At 35.0% G+C, this 18,170-nt stretch overlaps 1 protein-coding gene across 2 annotated transcripts in view; it reads left to right on the forward strand.

The window, feature by feature from the left end:
* Positions 1-18,170, forward strand: part of cftr.L (cystic fibrosis transmembrane conductance regulator L homeolog) — a 74,234-nt gene that overhangs the window by 39,736 nt on the left and 16,328 nt on the right. For both annotated transcript variants that reach the window (XM_018252561.2, XM_018252562.2), the window contains 9 exons: positions 4,334-4,525; positions 10,468-10,562; positions 11,123-11,209; positions 12,018-12,744; positions 13,487-13,615; positions 14,521-14,558; positions 14,908-15,167; positions 16,323-16,402; positions 17,082-17,232. In XM_018252561.2, the coding sequence (XP_018108050.1) occupies positions 4,334-4,525; positions 10,468-10,562; positions 11,123-11,209; positions 12,018-12,744; positions 13,487-13,615; positions 14,521-14,558; positions 14,908-15,167; positions 16,323-16,402; positions 17,082-17,232 (1,759 nt within the window). The remainder of the gene's footprint in view (positions 1-4,333; positions 4,526-10,467; positions 10,563-11,122; positions 11,210-12,017; positions 12,745-13,486; positions 13,616-14,520; positions 14,559-14,907; positions 15,168-16,322; positions 16,403-17,081; positions 17,233-18,170) is intronic.

Raw genomic sequence — 18,170 nt, forward strand, 5'->3', positions numbered from 1 at the left:
TGCTAGATGGAGATGCAGCTCGTCAGGACACTCTCTATGGTGCCCCTGTAGAACACTGTGAGGGTGGGAGGTGGAAGGCTGGCCCGTTTCAGTCATCTTAGGAAGTGAAGACGCTGCTGAGCCTTTTTGGTGATGGAGGCGGTGTTGGTGGTCCAGGTGAGGTCATCAGAGATGTGGACTCCCAGGAATTTGGTGTTCTTTACTGTCTCTACTGTGGAGCCATTGATGTTGAGTGGTGTGTGAGCAGGTTCGCCTCGCGCCGGCCGTGGGTAGACAGATTACTTGGTCCGTTTTTATTTTTACCCTTGCTACCTCAACCTTGTTACCCCAAAATACTGTATGTGCCATAAAATTAAAATATTAGACAGAATGTATTTCTAACACAAGCTCTATTTACCGAGGTCACAATGAATTACAGATGGATATTTCCCCTTTAAAGAAGCACCTCAACTGTAAAATTACCATGAAGTGATATTCTGAGAAAAGTTTCAAATTATTATTATAATTTAGCCTTATGATCAGCAACTCCCAATTTGTAATTTTAGTAGCTATCTGGCTGCTATGATCTAACACACCCTAGCAACCAGACAGTAGTCAATAGTAGAGCTGGAAAAAGCCAGGAGAAGAAGGCAAATAATTTAAAAACTATATATAATGAATATGACATACTGTACTAAACATTAACTGAAAGGTAAACTATTCATTTTAAGATAAATGCATAGGGGCACATTTACTAAGGGTCGAATAGTGAGGGTTAATAAACCCTCGAATTCGACCCTCAAAGTAAAATCCTTCGAATTCGAATATCAAATTCGAAGGATTTTGCGTAAATCGATCGTACGAAGGATCGAACGATTCGAAGGATTTCAATTGATTGATCGAAGGATTTTTCTTCGATCAAAAAAAGCTTAGAAAACTGATGGGGAAGGTCCCCATAGGCTAACATTGTAGCTCGGTAGGTTTAAACCGGCGAAGAAAGTACTTCGACGGTACTTCGACTATTGAATGGTTGAATAGTCGAGCGATTTTTAGTTCGAATCATTCAGTCAAAGGTCGTAGTACCCAAAAAAATACTTCGAAATTTTAAGTTTTTTTATTTCGAATCCTTCACTCGAGCTTAGTAAATGTGCCCCATAGTGTTTGTTTTTATTTTTTCTAAAACAATGGAAAATGTTGTTTTGAGTCAACACTTCATCTAAGTGCAGTGTTTAGAAGTGCCTGTTTTGCAAGCAACACCTTTGGCATGTTTGTTTCACAGGCATCAACCTTATAATCCTTAGTTCTTAATAAGAAAAAAACTATACCCAAAATGAATCCACTGATATATTGTATAATGTTATTGTTGCTGATTAGCACACTGTGCGTCATAGCGGCAAAATGTTCATCATTCACATCAGCTCCTCAGTGGAGTTTACAATCTAATGTCAATAAATTCCCACAATAGGGTTCATTTTATTAGGAGCTAAATAAACTGCCTGTATGTTTTTGGAGTGTGGGAAGAAATCAGGGTGCCTGGGTAGCTTACAAATTTTGCAGCTAGAACCCTGTCTGGAATAGAACTTAGTACCCTGAAAAATGTAAAATGGGAGTCCTACTGTACATTCAGGTCTGGCAAGAGGTGACATGGATATATATGTATTTTTGGTATATACTCGTTGTTTTGTACATATCTGTAGAGTATATTTTTACTTTATATAAACTAGATGATAATAATAATCTTTACTGTGTGTTTTTAGTTTTTAAGAGAGTGAAATGCTTTTAGTATCTCACTTGTCTGCCCTTTTTCACAGCTTTCCATTTGTATTGTTAAATAGCCATTTTGCTAGTAGGGAAGGAAATTTCACACAGGCTTCTCAATTAATTTGTTACTTGCCTGTAAACTGTTAACCCTGTTGTGCGTAATACCATCACTGGGATTTTTGAACAAAATGATTTATGCTGTCTGCTATATTTCCTTCTCAGCCCCTGAGTTAATGGTGACCTTAAGCGGAACCATGAGATAAGGCCTAGCTTCATTTAACACCTTTCCATGTATTTCTCCTTCTGATAAGGGCCATTGGCTACTTATTAACTAAGAAATGACAGCATAGGTCAAAAAGCCACAGTAACTTCATTGTAAGATTTTTTTCTCAGCAAATCCCATTTATATCAATAGACATTGCTTGAGAATCAGTTTTAAGTATAAATACCAGCAATGAATCCCTCTTAATAAAATGTGTTCTTGCTGAAATATAGAGAAAAGTCATGTTTTTTATAAATCCAAGCTGCCTTAATTAAAGAGCAAGGGGGGCAGGGGCTTAGGGTCCACATATTCTGGGGCCCCTCTATGACTTCACCCCAGTGACCACTTCCCCAGCCACACCCATCACTCCGCCCCCCATACTTTTCCTCCTATAAATAGTGGGTGTATTCATATCTGTTGATGGTGCAGAGTAAGGAGTTCCACCAATTTGGTCTTTGCCCAGGCCCCCAATGGCCTTAAAGTGGCCTTGATTAAACCATTACATAAATGCTTTATCTCATTATCTCTCCCTGCTCATCTATATTCACACTTCAGATATGTATTTCCCTATACAAACCCTATACAAACCAATTGTATTGATACAGTAACAAAATGTAATCTCTTACTGCTTTGATAAGCAGAATAAAATGGTATGTAGAGAAGAGTGTGTTAGGAAATGTACCTTACATTTTTTATGAAAATGTATGCATTAATAGTTAATCAAACCGTTCCCCCTACATTATTGGTCTGATGTATGAATGCCAAGGGCACAGTTGTCATAACAATAAGGGACATTAATTTTGGGCAATGGCGTTAGAGGAACTTTGTATTGCCCCAAATGGGAAATCTCGCCCCTTGCAAACAACAGAGCACCCAAAAAAACATTTTCATTGCTTCAAACAGGGACAGTCACTAGTATTTGCACTAAATCACACTAAAATTAGTGTGTATGCCTTTGTATGCAATTTTAACCTATGGCAATTTTCAAATTAATACACAAGGCAGACCAGGAGCGGATTTTTTGCCTGTGTACGACTGGCCAGGCCAGGGATGACTGACATAGTTGACCTGCTTGAATATATTGCAATATATGGACAAACTAACCCTGTTTTGTTTAAAGGGAAGGGCATTTCTTTACAATGCACACAATAGAACTTGAGTACACAAATTTATTAATAATCTGATGTATAGGTCAAGAGCTTCCAGATGAAGTGTTTGCCACAACATAGATTTAGTTTGCTAACACATGTATGTTCAATTGCATTCCTTTTGATGCATTGGAAGCAATTGCTGTGGGAGCAACTGTGTAGTTCCAATTATACTGGAATGATAACATAAGATAACTTAAGGCTGCATTATTATGTAAAAACAAATTAATATCCCTTCACTTGCATTTGTAAATGACCCTTGTAAGATTTAGCACCTTCAATGTTAAATTGTTGTGAGGGTGGACCCTGGAAGCCATGTTCTCTCATGGGCCCAGCCCATCACTGTCTGTAATCAGTTTAGTAGGGAGTTCATTTCATTCAGAGTAAACCAAAGCATTTACAGTCTACAGGAAATATAACAAAAGGACAAGAAAAGCCAAATGCTCACAGCAAACAGCACTTATCTTTTCTACTTGTGTTCATTTTAATGTGAAGTGGCCCTTAAGTACATTAAATGGACATGTTGTGACACTGATATAGACACGTTCCCAAGCTCTGTCACAATCAAAGCCTGGGCTCCATTTCCTAAACACACCTAGGTGTTGGGAACGCCTAATTTAAACTACTTATTCTCATTTACAACATTAGGTATGCATATATTAAACATGAAGTTACATTAAGCATGTGAAGTGTTCTTTATTTAACATCAATAACATTTGTTTTTACCTATTATCTTGTTATTTTGCTGAGATAATAGATGCTGTAATCCACCACACCTTCATAATACAATTGGGAAGGACCGAACCTTTCTTATAATGTTTCAATAGTTTTTTTTTAAAGTTTTGCGTTTATTAACAAGCATATGCTAGAGCACACCAACACCTGAGATAATATCAACACTGAGATATATACAGTATAAAGAAAGATGATAGATAGATAGATGAGAGATATGGTTTAACAAATTCCTTGTGGTGCCTTCTGTAATTCATTACTTGGGGAATAATGTACCAATTATTATAAAATATAAATGGAATTACAAAGTTATTTATTATCCTAAAACTGTATATGGAGAAACAATATTCCAAGCACATTTCTTAAAAAAAATCTGTGTAGAGGGTAGTACAGTGGGTTCCATCCAGGTACAACCATGTATCAACTTAAATTCTTTTGTTCTGTGTTACAGACTTCCCTATTGATGATGATCATGGGAGAACTGGAGCCATCAGCTGGTAAAATAAAGCATAGTGGAAGGATATCATTTTCTCCTCAAGTATCTTGGATCATGCCAGGGACCATCAAAGAGAATATAGTGTTTGGCGTTTCCTATGACCAATACAGATACCTGAGTGTTATAAAAGCCTGTCAGCTGGAAGAGGTTTGTTCTGTTAAACACTTCTGTTCTTTAGATAGGGCATCTATTACGCTAAAATCAGTTATCCATAAAGTTCCCGAAAATATGGCAGTGCCATTTAAATATGCTGTAAACAACTTACATGTTTTACTGATTTGCTTTTTTCTCTGTAATAAATCAGTACCTTGTACTTGGTGGTAACTAGAATATCATAAACCCATATTGTTGGAATGGTGGCAAAACTATACCATTGGCTTTGTAAATGTTTATTTTTTTTCTATTAGCTTTCTCCAAACTACAGAAAATACCTTTCTCTGGAAAATCCTAGGTCTTATGCATGCTAGATAACAGACCAATTTAATCTGTGAGCCATGTATTTCTATAACCTTGAATTATTTGTATATTACAAAGATATTTGCTTACTCTAAAGAATTCATCCATAATTGTACCTGTATAAATTCTAGATCTTACAACTCTTGCCAGTAGATAAACTACAGCCAGTGTATCAACAGCAGCAATTTTTCCTCCACTAACTTCTGTGACTCAGTTACTTTGAAATAACAAATATAAAAAAATATGTGTACCAGCATTTCTCATGTTTTAAAGGGCAGTATGCCCCTTTGGAGAAATTGAAGCATTCCTATGTGTGATCCTTACGATGCAGATAGCCAGTTTAAATAGCATGTTTAAATGCACATTAACAAAACATTGGTAAACCATGAATTGAATTAGAATTATATGACTAAGAACCAATTGCAAGGATATTTTATGGTTATTTATGGATTTTGTGTAGATGTATTCTTATCCAGAATAGCTTTAAAGGATTGGTGCTGCATTTAACTACAACTCAGAGAAGTGGCTGGGGTTGTAAATAAAGAGAGAAAAGTCCATGTTTGGCTGATAAAACCCCTGTTTTGTATGCCTGTTTTGTCCAGTTATGTAAGTGTAGTGCATTTATTTGTGGGACTACTGCAGTAAATGATTATGTACCGAAGTCAATTATTTATTGCATATAATCATAGTTTGATAATACACTGAAATATTTACAATACAGCAACTACAAAGCATCAGATGCTTAATATTGTGATAATTACTTTTATCAGTAATGGTTTAATGCTTTGTTTTTTTGAAGTTCATTTCATGTGAGTTCAAGAGACTAATATTTCTCAAGATACAGTATATATTGACTAAAAAGGGCACTTTAGGCTTTATTGCATAATGCCACGTGTAATATGGTAGCAATGTGCTGTCCAGAAGGGCTGTTCCAGCCCAGTAATACACAAAAAACTGGGTGCTCCTAACTTCTTACATCTACATTTCAGTTTTTATAGTTCACCAGAGCAGGATAAAAATTGTAAGTGAATGTGTAAAACAATTAGGAATGCACTAGATCCATAATTTCTGAATTTGATTGAATACAGAATCATACAAAAAAATTTGGTTGAACGCCAAACATAAACAGAACCCTCATTTTCTGCTAGTGATAAAAACTAGCAAAAACAAAGTTTAAAATTTGTTGCATTTAAAAAGAACTTTGAATCACATGAAAGCCAAATCAAGTGTCAAGTGTTTTGCCAAAAAATTGACATTAGATGCTAAGAATGTGGCTGAATCCTGAAAAAAGTGATGGGATTTAGACATTTGGGGGAGGGTCTTATCTATCATGACAAAAGATTATATCACCTTTATCCCATGGAAATAAGATCTGTCTTTCTAAAAAAAAACTGTCTTACACAAAGTTTACACATAGAAACAGACTGCTGAGAAAGAAATAGTGAAGATTTTATTTAGAACATTTTTCCAAAATATGAAGCTTATATTAAATCTTCATGAGAGTTCCTCTTTAATATATAGTGCCTATAATAAAATGCAGCTGAGAAATATTATTTAGCCCAAGGCAACACAACAGTATTTATGTATAAGTTCAAATATTGTTATTAAAAGTCAGGGTCAAATGCAGATTTTTATGAAAGTTCTGTATTTATATTTTTTCTCATCTGACATTGCTACACAATGTAGCTTTATAATGTTTAGAAGAAGTTACAGAAGAGAGGAGAGTTGATTTATGAACGAAATGCAAAGAACTGGTTTGGATGTAAAATTTAGGGCATTGACGCAATCCAGAAGGTACCTGCACCTATATCGAAGCAATTTGCAGGGAGTACCTGTACCTGTGCCTGCTGCCTGTGCCTGCTCAGCCTGATTTGATGAATTAAGTGCAAGCAAGCATTACGCAAGGGAACCCTGGTATTAACACCAGTCTACACCTGCTAGTATTTTTTTAGCAGTTTTTTGCAGCCCTGAGCTTGTTAGCTCAGTTCTGACCAGGACACCAATTATTAAACCTTTGTGGTTGCCACCTGTCTGGCTTTCACAAAGATATCCCAGATTAAAAAGAAGGAAATTGTTGAAAATACCTAATTTTGAGATCTAAACAGAACTCTCAAGTGAATGACAGTGATCAGCCAATTCCAGGTGCATGTCATGGCCCTCCCAAATGATATCGCCACCCACCCCTGGAAGTCACAATCCCAGATTTCACCCTCCCCGCATCCCTGCCCAGACTTTTCTGCCGCAAATGTTGAATCCCTAGGTGTACATGACACCTTGTACATTTAGCTTTGGTTGTAACTGGGGCTATTTGTTGTAAAAGTGGGTCCTCAAGGTAAGGTTCTCTGGGGGGCCCTGAGTCATTGTAAACTGCCAAACTTATTACACAGTTGTCCATATTTGTGTCTGTAGGTTACCCACTCACTTAAATTACAGTTTTATGGGACAGAGACCTCCTTTTTACAAATGGTAATGTGAGACCTTACTGCTGATTGCTTGTTATGGGTTGATTAAACTGGCAGCCATTGAATTATGCTGAGTGATGTCCTTGTTAAGTTCTTAAAAAATGCACATTAAGTCAGATATATCTACATTTGATATTCTAGCCATTGCAAAATCACCTCTAGTGTAGTTGCTCAGAGGTTGCCTATTCCCAAGCTAGATATCCAAGTTTATAATTGGACCATTAACACTTTGTTTTGCCCCTGAAATTTTATGTCCATGATGAATAAACAAATAAATTTCCAGTAAGCAGCCACTGTCACAAAATAGAAATAGACACTGCACCATATCTGAACATAAAATGTATAAATACATTAATGAAATATTGACACTACAAATTTTATTATACAAACTGTACCCAGAAGAACCAACTACATTTACACAACTGCTATGAATCCATACTCATACAAGTGAAACCAGAACATTTAGTCAAAAATTAATAATGGACATATATATACAACCCTGCTGGAAGGTCAAACATTTCTGTTCTCACATAATTCAGCTTATTTCCCATGTCCTTGTCAGTACTTCTCTTTACAGCTTACATATTTTGTGCCCATATTAATCACTGAAGGTAAGAGTAACATGTCATTTGTATTCATTGGAAGAGCTGTCACATGCTCACCTGGCAATGGTTGTGCAATAAATTGTATTCCGTGGGGCCCTGCTTTCTGACAAGAAGGCAAGCATCTATTATTCTGTAGCAAATAAGGAACAGGCTGACCTTTAATTTAACAAGAACAATAGTCAAAAGAAGAATTTTACATCCGCAGCATTTGGCACATTTTGCCTGTAAAAAAACACCCACAAAACAAAACCTTTTGTGACCTTTATATGCTTAAGTGATTCAGAAAAGTATAAATACATTTCACGTAATGTGTTGCATATGTTGCTGTGCTTTACAATCTATGGGAGCCCTCTGGGCTTTAAATCGTCACAGTGATTGTATTTTGTAACCAATTATAGTGGGCGGAGCAAAACCAAAGTCCCACAAGAGGAGTACTCCTTAAAGGAAACGTATCCCAGTGCATGTGCAGGATTCAACATAAAAACTAAAAGTATTGCCATCAGCTGTACCTACAAAAAAATCTTCACTTTATCAAAAAACAAAAACAAGTGTAGTCCAACAATTTGGTTACTCAAAGCTGACCAAAATTCAGGATAATTGTAGAAAGCAAAGAAACAAACAAACAAACAGATATAAGTAACTTAATATATACTTGGGAATTGTGCTCTCCTCAGCAAATATGTACTTGGGTGCTGCCATATGAAAGTATTATAAAGTAAAGTAAGGCACTATACACAATGGAGCACTCCAATGGACTTGCCATTAAAATGTTAACATTGACTTCATAATAATTTAAATATTTCTTATTGTAATCTCAAGTGCTTTGCAGTGCTCCACTTTGTGTATTGACAGATTTGTGTGTGTGTGTGTGTGTGTGTGTGTTTTTGATCAACATGTCTGACTGGTACCTTATTCTGTAAAAAAAAAAATGAATAGTTATTTAGCTACTCGAGGCTGGAGATGCTGCTTATAATGCAGAATTATTGATCCCTTTTTACTGAGAAGAGATTGTAATTTTCTTCTTCAATAGTAAAGTTGAAGATATAAAATTTCACTCTTTCTAGGGCCTAACATTTTTGGCATAGGGGTTAATTGTATTGGTGAATACTATCCAAAATTGTGTAGAGGACATCTCTAAATATACTGTAATAGAATTTTACTAGTACTTTACTATACCTGGAAGTATGACAACTTTTGAGCTATAGGTCTTATGTGCCTATTTTGATCTGGCAATTATTAGTGTGTAAAATATGTGTAAAACAATTCAAAACGTTAATGTGTGCTGCTTTTATTAAATACTGTAAGTCAATAGACGCTTTAAAACAGTTAACAGGTTAGGAATACCAGTTCTTGGTATCTTATACTGAAGCTAGCTTATATCAGCAGAAAAAACTATTCATTAACATTTTCTAGAAACAGTATTTATTGCATTTTTGCAGCTGTAACAGAAATTATGCTACTGATAAAATGAATCATAGCTACTTAGTTGTGATATTGAAATTGGCAGCCAAAGAAAGATCTTGAAGTATTCATTGTAATCAACAATCAGTCCCTTTGTTCTAGTGCCAAAGCTAGTAAAATATTGTGGAATGATATTCAGTTTTAAAAAAAGAACTTTGTATTTCAATATCGGGAAGACAAATCTTTTTTACTAAAACTCAACTTTTTCCCATTCTAAAAAAAAATAAAAAAAATAGACCAAACTCCCAAACCCATATCCCCTTAATTTACCAATAATTCTTCTTGAAAAAGTCGGTGCAAAAAAAAACATTGCAACAAAATTGTGCGTAAATTTGAATTGTGTGACTTTTTCGAAATTGACCCTCTGAAAATTTGACTTGTCGACAGCAAATTTATCGGATTATCGAATGAAAACCAACGCAGACAGCCTGAAACTATCGAGAATCCTGAATGTTAAAAAATATGTTCCAATTGTTAAAGGGACCATCTGCCATTGACTTCTACATGATTTTGACAGGATTTAGCTGGAGTATTTTGGATTTGAATGTTTAGCAGTATTGGAGCATAATAAATCGCAAAAAATATTTTTTTTTCTCTAAAAATTAAAGGGGACAAACTTGACCAGAAAATTTGAGGTTTAATAAAAAGGCCTCCTTATAAACTTGATAATGTATTACCCTTCTAATTAATTCCAGCCTATTGTTAGCCAACTTAAAAAAATTAAATTATTTAATTGTTTAATTATTAATTATATACATAACAGCATGGCTGATTCTACCATATAATTGTAGTAAACTTTTTCACCATTCTAGTTTGTAAAATAAAAGTCAATTATTATTGGTGGTAAATCTAAGCATCAAAGTTCATCATCATTTTGAAACCATGCCAGAATTAACTATTATTATTTAGACTAGAGGTTTTTTTTTATGTTTATAGATATGGTCTATGTATTTTATTAGATAACTGTGGATATTTCTTGGAAACATATAAATGGAAAAGTAATATATCACTTTACACTTTTCCTTTTGGTTGAAGACCACTTCATTGTGCACTATTAAAATAGTGCAGACTTTGCATCAGCGGCTTATACTGTTTGTTTCCGCAGGACATCTCAAAATTCCCAGAAAAAGATAATACTGTGCTAGGGGAAGGGGGAATAACATTAAGTGGAGGACAGCGTGCAAGGATTTCACTTGCAAGGTAAACCATTTGCTGTGATTTTTACTGCAATACTATATATACATATATATATATCCTCATAAATGGTACTTTATTATAAGGAATAATTATTAATACTAATTATAATTGTTGTTTACGCTTAATGATGTCATTGGTATCTCATGACTTACTTAACTAAAATTAGTAAAATGTGAGTATATTATGCTCAGCCTTTCTATTAATTAAATGATTGACCAAAATAGGAAACATGCCTACAAAGGAGCCAGTTTGTCTGATAAGTAGGTTCCATGGCTATGCCAGAACTTCATAAGCCTCCATTTACCAACATAAAACTTAGCAGTCAATTTGCATGTTTGAATACTCCTAGGTCTTTCATTGAAAGACTTTAAATACTGCTAATTTTAAGTTGAACATTCTTCCAGTGAATGGAGTTAGTTGCCACCATAATAGATCAAATAAAATGGATTTAGAAATAAGATAAATTAAATGTCTAGGGAGTCAAACTAGCACACAGTAAAATGTCCCATTTCCTATTAGTTTCATGCCCTCCTAACTGCAACAGCATTGTTTTTCCTGTCTAGAGCTGTGTACAAAGATGCTGACCTCTACTTGCTGGATTCTCCATTCAGTTATTTAGACTTGTTTACAGAAAAAGAAATATTTGAAAGGTATGTAATCAGCTCTTTTGTAGTGTAATATAAACCGGTATAAATATTTCAAGGAAAATAATCGATTCTGCAAGCTTATGTAAACGGGATTCATTTGTTTTATGGTTAATTGAATTAGAAGTGCTGCATATTGATTTGGTGGTTAAAAAGGATTGGGTGGCACAGAATAAATAAACAGTGCAAAGTAATTTCAAATGCTGAGCACAGGCTTTTCATAAAGAAAAAAATACTAAAGTCTTTATTAGCCAGTACTTGCTGTGAGAAGAAGAACCATCCTTAACAAATATACCTCTGCACAGAAATGATTCAGTTATTAAATGCAACTAAAAGCTGAAGGTGGGTGGGGATATTACAGTGGTAGATGTAAGTTCCATATTTAACATAAAAATGGGGGAAAATAATCTCGCTTCATTTTTATATTTAAGTGACATTTTTATATAGAGAACATTTATTTTGTGCAGACTTGGGAAAGATTTCTGTGGTATTTTCTCAGTATGTACTTTATGTAAATACAAAAAGAACAGCAGAAGCAAATCATAAGATTAAAGACCATGTAGCCAGTATATATACAGTAACTTATTTATTTCCAAGGACTGTGCTTAATTATATTCAGCTATTGATTTTTACCTTTCAACTGAGACATACAGTATCAGAGTTAGTTTTACCTTATCATTGATTAAATATTGTACTGTACCTTGCAAACAAAACTGCACAGAGGCAAATATCCAAATGATATTTCATATTTGTTTTATCTGGCCTCTTACTGTTAAGCCAATAAAGGGTAATGATTGTTTATTTTTCATTTTAGTTGTGTTTGCAAGCTAATGGCCAATAAAACAAGGATTTTAGTTACATCTAAAGTCGAACAGCTTAAAAAAGCTGACAAAGTGCTTATTTTGCACGAAGGAAGCTGTTATTTCTATGGAACATTTTCTGAACTTCAAGATCAGCGTCCTGAATTCAGCTCTCATCTGATTGGATTTGATCACTTCAATGCAGAAAGAAGAAACTCTATAATAACTGAAACCCTGAGACGATGCTCCATTGATAGTGATCCAACAGGGGTTAGAAATGAAGTAAAAAATAAGTCATTTAAGCAGGTTGCGGATTTCAGTGAAAAAAGAAAGAACTCTATTATTAATCCTCGAAAATCAAGCAGAAAATTTTCTGTCATGCAGAAAAGTCAGCCACAGATGAGTGGAATAGAAGAGGAAGATGTGCCGGCAGTGCAAGGAGAACGAAAACTCTCCTTAGTTCCTGAATCCGAACAAGGAGAAGCCAGCTTGCCAAGAAGCAACATTTTTAATACAGGTCCTACATTTCAAGGCCGCAGGAGACAGTCTGTGTTAAATCTAATGACTCGCACCTCCATTTCACAAGGTTCCAATGCCTTTGCAACAAGAAAAACATCTGTTCGTAAAATGTCTGTAAGCTCTTATTCCAACTCATCATTTGAAGTGGATATATATAATAGACGACTTTCACAAGACAGTATTTTAGAAGTTAGTGAAGATATTAATGAAGAAGATTTGAAGGTAAACTTGAATATGTTGTGAAAAAATAACATGTGAAAGGGTTCACTGTCATTAGTTTTAAGAATTTAATTCTTAATAAGGATGTTGATTGCACTGTTGATAAAATGCGCCCCTGATGTCAGGAGCAGATCCTATGCAGTAAGGACATAGTAAACTGAAGTGGGGCACAAATAAAAGGCAAAGGGAAATCATTTTTTTATAGTATGAATAATATAAAAGTGTACATGATAAGCCTGAACATTGGGTTTCAGACCACCATACCTCCAAGTGACTGACAAAAATAAAAAAAAGTTAAATGTTCATTTTTTAAAAACATCCTCCCTAAATTTGTACATTTTCTCATTCATATGTCTTTAAAACCTTCTTCTTAATTCTAGGACCACTTTAGGTCTATAATCTCGAGGTGAGAAAGAAGGAAGAGAATGCCAACCTGTATTTAGGATAAAAACGTACCTTATCCCACATACCTCACAGTAGTTCTTCTGCCCTCCATTCATTACTGTCATGGTGCATCTCCCAGTCAGGACAGATAATTGCTATTAAACGTAATAGTTGTAAACTATAGCCACCTGCTCTACCCCATTTTAAGGGGATTATAGAAGAGGCACAGGTATTCGGTGCACTACTAAACTCCTTTACATGTAAATAAGTTCCTTGTCAAGGAATGCACGTATTTTCATCCACATTAATGTGCAGTTGGCCTTGACATTGGTTCTAACAGGCTTTTTCTCTCACATTGCAGGAATGTTTCCTGGATGATACAGACAGCCCATCAACAACCACCACATGGAACACGTATCTAAGATTTCTTACAGCTCACAAAAATTTCATTTTTATTCTTGTATTTTGCATAGTGATATTTTTAGCTGAGGTAAGTTAAAGAACATATTTCTGATTTTTGAAAATCTTGAGGCTAATTGTCAAGCCTTATCTTACTATTTAGACAATGTATGATATATTTCCAATTATATTGTTTAATCATTAATCTTAGATTAATCTCTTTGGAGAGTTAGCCAATAGCTATATTGATAACATTAAAAAGAGGGATTTTTTCATAAACATTTTGTTCTTTTCCAGACCATCTGATTGAGTAACAAAATGCTTGGTTAACCTATATTAACCAAGCCCATGTTGGCCAAAATGAAATTAATGACATAATCATAGTATATCACTTGAGATGTCTTCTACAGCTCTAAGAACTCTACTAATAGGTCCCACAGTCAGTGTCTACAATGTCTACATCAACACCAATGACTAGAAATTTGTTGTCATGTGTCAGTTAGACACAGTTACATGACATGGTGTTAAATGTGACAAAAAATTTAAATACTCCCAACAATTTTGAAAGTTTTCTATGAGCTGAGAGAGCAAATACACTTAAGGAGATGTCTTTGCTGCAAGGTTATTGTGATCATCCTTTAACGCCAAAGTTGCTTCCCTGCGTACTCAATAGGAAATACTCTCACAATGGGTCTGTGTAGCTACCACTGACCAGGAACATTGCAGCTTGCCATAGGAACCATTGGAACTAATTGCTCACCATATATAATAAATAGATATAAGAAGTACTAAGGGGCAAATGTATTAGTTAGAGTTCTGATTTACATGTTTGTGATTTGCACAAATTGCAGCAAACTGTAGATTTTTTTTAAATTCACATTTGCTCCTAAGTGTTATATAATGAGTGTGTCTAAAGATCATCACTAAACAGGGAAAAAAATACTACTGAATTATGCATCTAATATTGTAAGTTTTGTTGCTTGCTTTTGTTCACAGGTAGTTGCTTCATCAGCTGGGCTCTGGGTTCTTAAGAGGTGAGTAGGTTTCTTCCTATTAACAACAAGACTTTTTAAATACATTTTCCTAAATACAAAACTATAACATCAAATTAGCGCAGGGTTTGAAATTTATGCTTTTATATGCTTTTCTTATATCTCGCAGAGTCATTTATATTTTCCATTTTCTTTCATCAACATGGCTTGATTTATTTCTGCGAGTGTTATAAATGTTCTTTCATGTATACCAACTGGTATTTTAGTTTGAGATTTTTTTAAAGTAACACTAACCTCATAAGACATTGATAGTTTTGTTCTCAAACTGATGAAAATGACCCAATTGCCCCCCTTCTGCCGCTATGTGAAACATTTTCTTCTTTTTCTTCAGTAATGCTCCTGTTAGCAACACGACCAGTAATGGGAATGGATCTGAAATATCGGACACCCTTTCTGTTATTGTAACACACACTAGTTTTTACTATGTGTTTTACATTTACGTCGGAGTGGCTGACTCCTTACTGGCTCTGGGAATATTCAGAGGTTTGCCTCTGGTACACAGTCTTATATCAGTTTCCAAAGTGTTACACAAGAAAATGTTGCATGCTATTCTACATGCCCCAATGTCAACCTTCAATACAATGAGAGCTGGTAAGTTAGTTTGTATGTGTAGCTGACATGAATGTTATGCCATTTAATAAGCTGATGTGGTTCCTTCTGTGGCTCTTTCTACCAGGGAATCAAACTTTACTACGGTATCTTTACTACTAGAAACTTCTAAGTGTAGGGTCGCTGTCTGTACACATAATTTCTTGTTTTCTTAATGCAAGTGTTTAGATCTTCCAGTTTTTTGCTTGTTTTTAATTTCTTAAATGCATTGCTTGTTTTTAATTTCCTAAATCCATTGATTCTTTTTTATTTCTTAAATGCATTGCTTGTGCAGTTATTGCTTTGCTTTATTACTTTTTTTCATTTAACAGTGGTTTAGAGGGTTATCATTGGGTTTAGAGGGACACAACTTGGACAAATAAAAATACAACTATGTAGTATGTGGCCCCTTAAAGTTATCTGTCCTCTTGGCCTGTGGACCGGTTGGTTAAAGTACCTGGCTGGCCCAAACACGACCACCTTAAAGGAAAGCAAAATTAGTTGTCTCTTCTATTAAACCTCATGTTACAGCCCTCTTTGGCTAGAAACCCTTTATCCATTAATCACCATTTAGTCTTTTCTTTACTTTTAGTAGTTTTTATACATGTCCATGGCCTCAGTTTAGATTTGTGTTAATTTCATAAAATGCCAACATACTAATATTTTCTTGCTTAATTCTACTTAAAGGGGAATGCTTACCCAGTCATATATTATAGTATGTGCTGTCATGCTTAGGGCTTCAGTTTAATTTTTGTTGGGCTACAGGGACTAAGAGACCACTCAGTTTTGAATGGATAGACATGCCCCCTTCAAACTACTTGTAAAGCAATTATAGCACTACAGGATTGTTATGGGAAGTGTTTAAAAGGATTGTAGGCTTATTCAAGGGTAAAAGTGTTATCAGTGCGGGTAAAACTTTCACAGAAGCTAGGGTAAAGAAAATAAGAGTTAAACAATTTCAATACACTGACCAATATTTCTGTGTCTGAGGGCATCTTGAAAAAAAGTGAAAGTTGCCATTTAATTTCACTACTATTATTTATACAGTATTGGTGTTACAATAATTGTGTGGCCAATGCGAATGTATTAAAAAAAATGGGAATGGATTAACATGAATCATGTAAATAAGATCTTATTGTTATCTGGATTTCTGTACAGGTCGGATACTTAACAGATTTTCAAAGGATACAGCTATATTGGATGACATTCTACCTCTGTCAATATTTGACTTAACTCAGGTATGCTAACAGTAATGTAACTAAAGCTCTGGATGCAAAATTTAAACTGGGCCCCTGCACCTGTACCTGCCATTCTCCTAACTGAAAACATGGTTACTTGATTTGTTTTTCATTAAAGGCACCTTGTGCCTTCCAATGCATTTTTCATTATTTTAAGGCAGTCTTTAATGTCATATTATGTATTATGTTGTAACTAAAACTGTCCTAATAAAAAGTACCCGGCACACCTAATAATTAGGAAATATAATGTACAGCCTGCTTTCATTTGGATGCACCTTTAGTATAGCTTTGTCTTGGGGTGAGTGATAGCAATTAATTTAAGGTGTAAAGCTATGCTAAGGTATTCCTAGATATGGTATTAGTTGTCTCTTCATACTTACAAAGGGAGAATCAGTCATTTTGTTTTTGTGGCCCTAGAAACAATAATTTCTCATCCCTCTGGTTTCTGGTTATCATAGGCCCTTATCTTTAGCTTCCCTTATTAGTTAAATAGTTCTCATGTTTACAAGCCTGATAACAGCTAGTGAATTTCCCCCCTTTCTAAACTTCAAATCCTCACTCAGGCAGTCATTCTTTCCACATTTTAGGTGTTCTATACTAATTATCATATCTTATGTTATAGTTGTGTGTACAGTATTATTTTCCTGTGCCTGTGATATATTTTTTTTTTACCTTACAGCTTGTTCTTATTGTGATTGGAGCAATAACAGTGGTTTCATTACTTGAACCTTACATTTTCCTGGCTACAGTTCCTGTAATTGTTGCTTTTATTCTCTTGAGATCATACTTTCTTCACACATCTCAGCAACTTAAACAATTAGAGTCTGAAGGTGAGATACATTCAGCAAACTTTGGGTGACAGCTCAACAACTATATTCTATTAAAAGAGCTAATTTATAAAGTGTTAGGTACAATAATTAGATTGCATTGGGGAACATTGTGGGCCTTAGTGTACTAAATGCTAAGCACTTTACACCATTGTGCAGGAGTGTATTGTGCCAAGTGCTATGTCAGTGGCACAATGGAGCCCTGTACTAAATAATTTCCTTGATCGGTATTAAGAACAGGGCTCAATACACTCCTTGTGCCTGTAAACCCTCCTATGTATCATGACTGATGTGCAAGTAACAGTGCCTGCCCTGGTCTGCCACTTAGACAACAGCTACAAGTTGCATGCTGCAGGCTGGCATTCCATGGAGCTCCACAGAGTTTTGCTTGAGAGTGGCTCTTGAGAGGCAGGGTTTATTTTAAGCTAGGAAAGGTGCTTTTGCACTGTGCAATGTATAATTTATATACTAATGTAGTGACAGAGCATTATTATAAAAGTAAGCAAATGTAATTTTTATTCTTTGTCATTTACACAGCCTAAGTTATGGGGCTGATAATTAGGAATAATTATTGGAGGAATTGGGTTGCCCTGTATTTGGATGCCTGAAAACCCATTCATAGTCCACCAAACTTAATTCACTTAAATGTACATCAACACAGCAAACTGTCAGTGGATGCACAAATCCTAATTAAATAAACCTCTAATGCAGAGAATTCTCCTCCATGTGGCAGCTGGAAACTCCAGGAATGTTGTACAAAGCTAGTGTTCAGTTAATTGTTATGGGGTTATTCCTCAAGCAAACTGCTGTGCTGTGTTTTAATAGCAGGCAAGATCAAAATAAACATGTAAATTGGACTTGTGTTGATTGTGTATACATATTTTTAAGAAATAAATGCTTATTATTATGGGGGTTGTTTACTAAGCTCCGAATACCCGAAA

The sequence above is a fragment of the Xenopus laevis genome, chromosome 3L (assembly GCF_017654675.1).
Source record: "Xenopus laevis strain J_2021 chromosome 3L, Xenopus_laevis_v10.1, whole genome shotgun sequence".
Lineage (NCBI taxonomy): Eukaryota > Metazoa > Chordata > Amphibia > Anura > Pipidae > Xenopus > Xenopus laevis.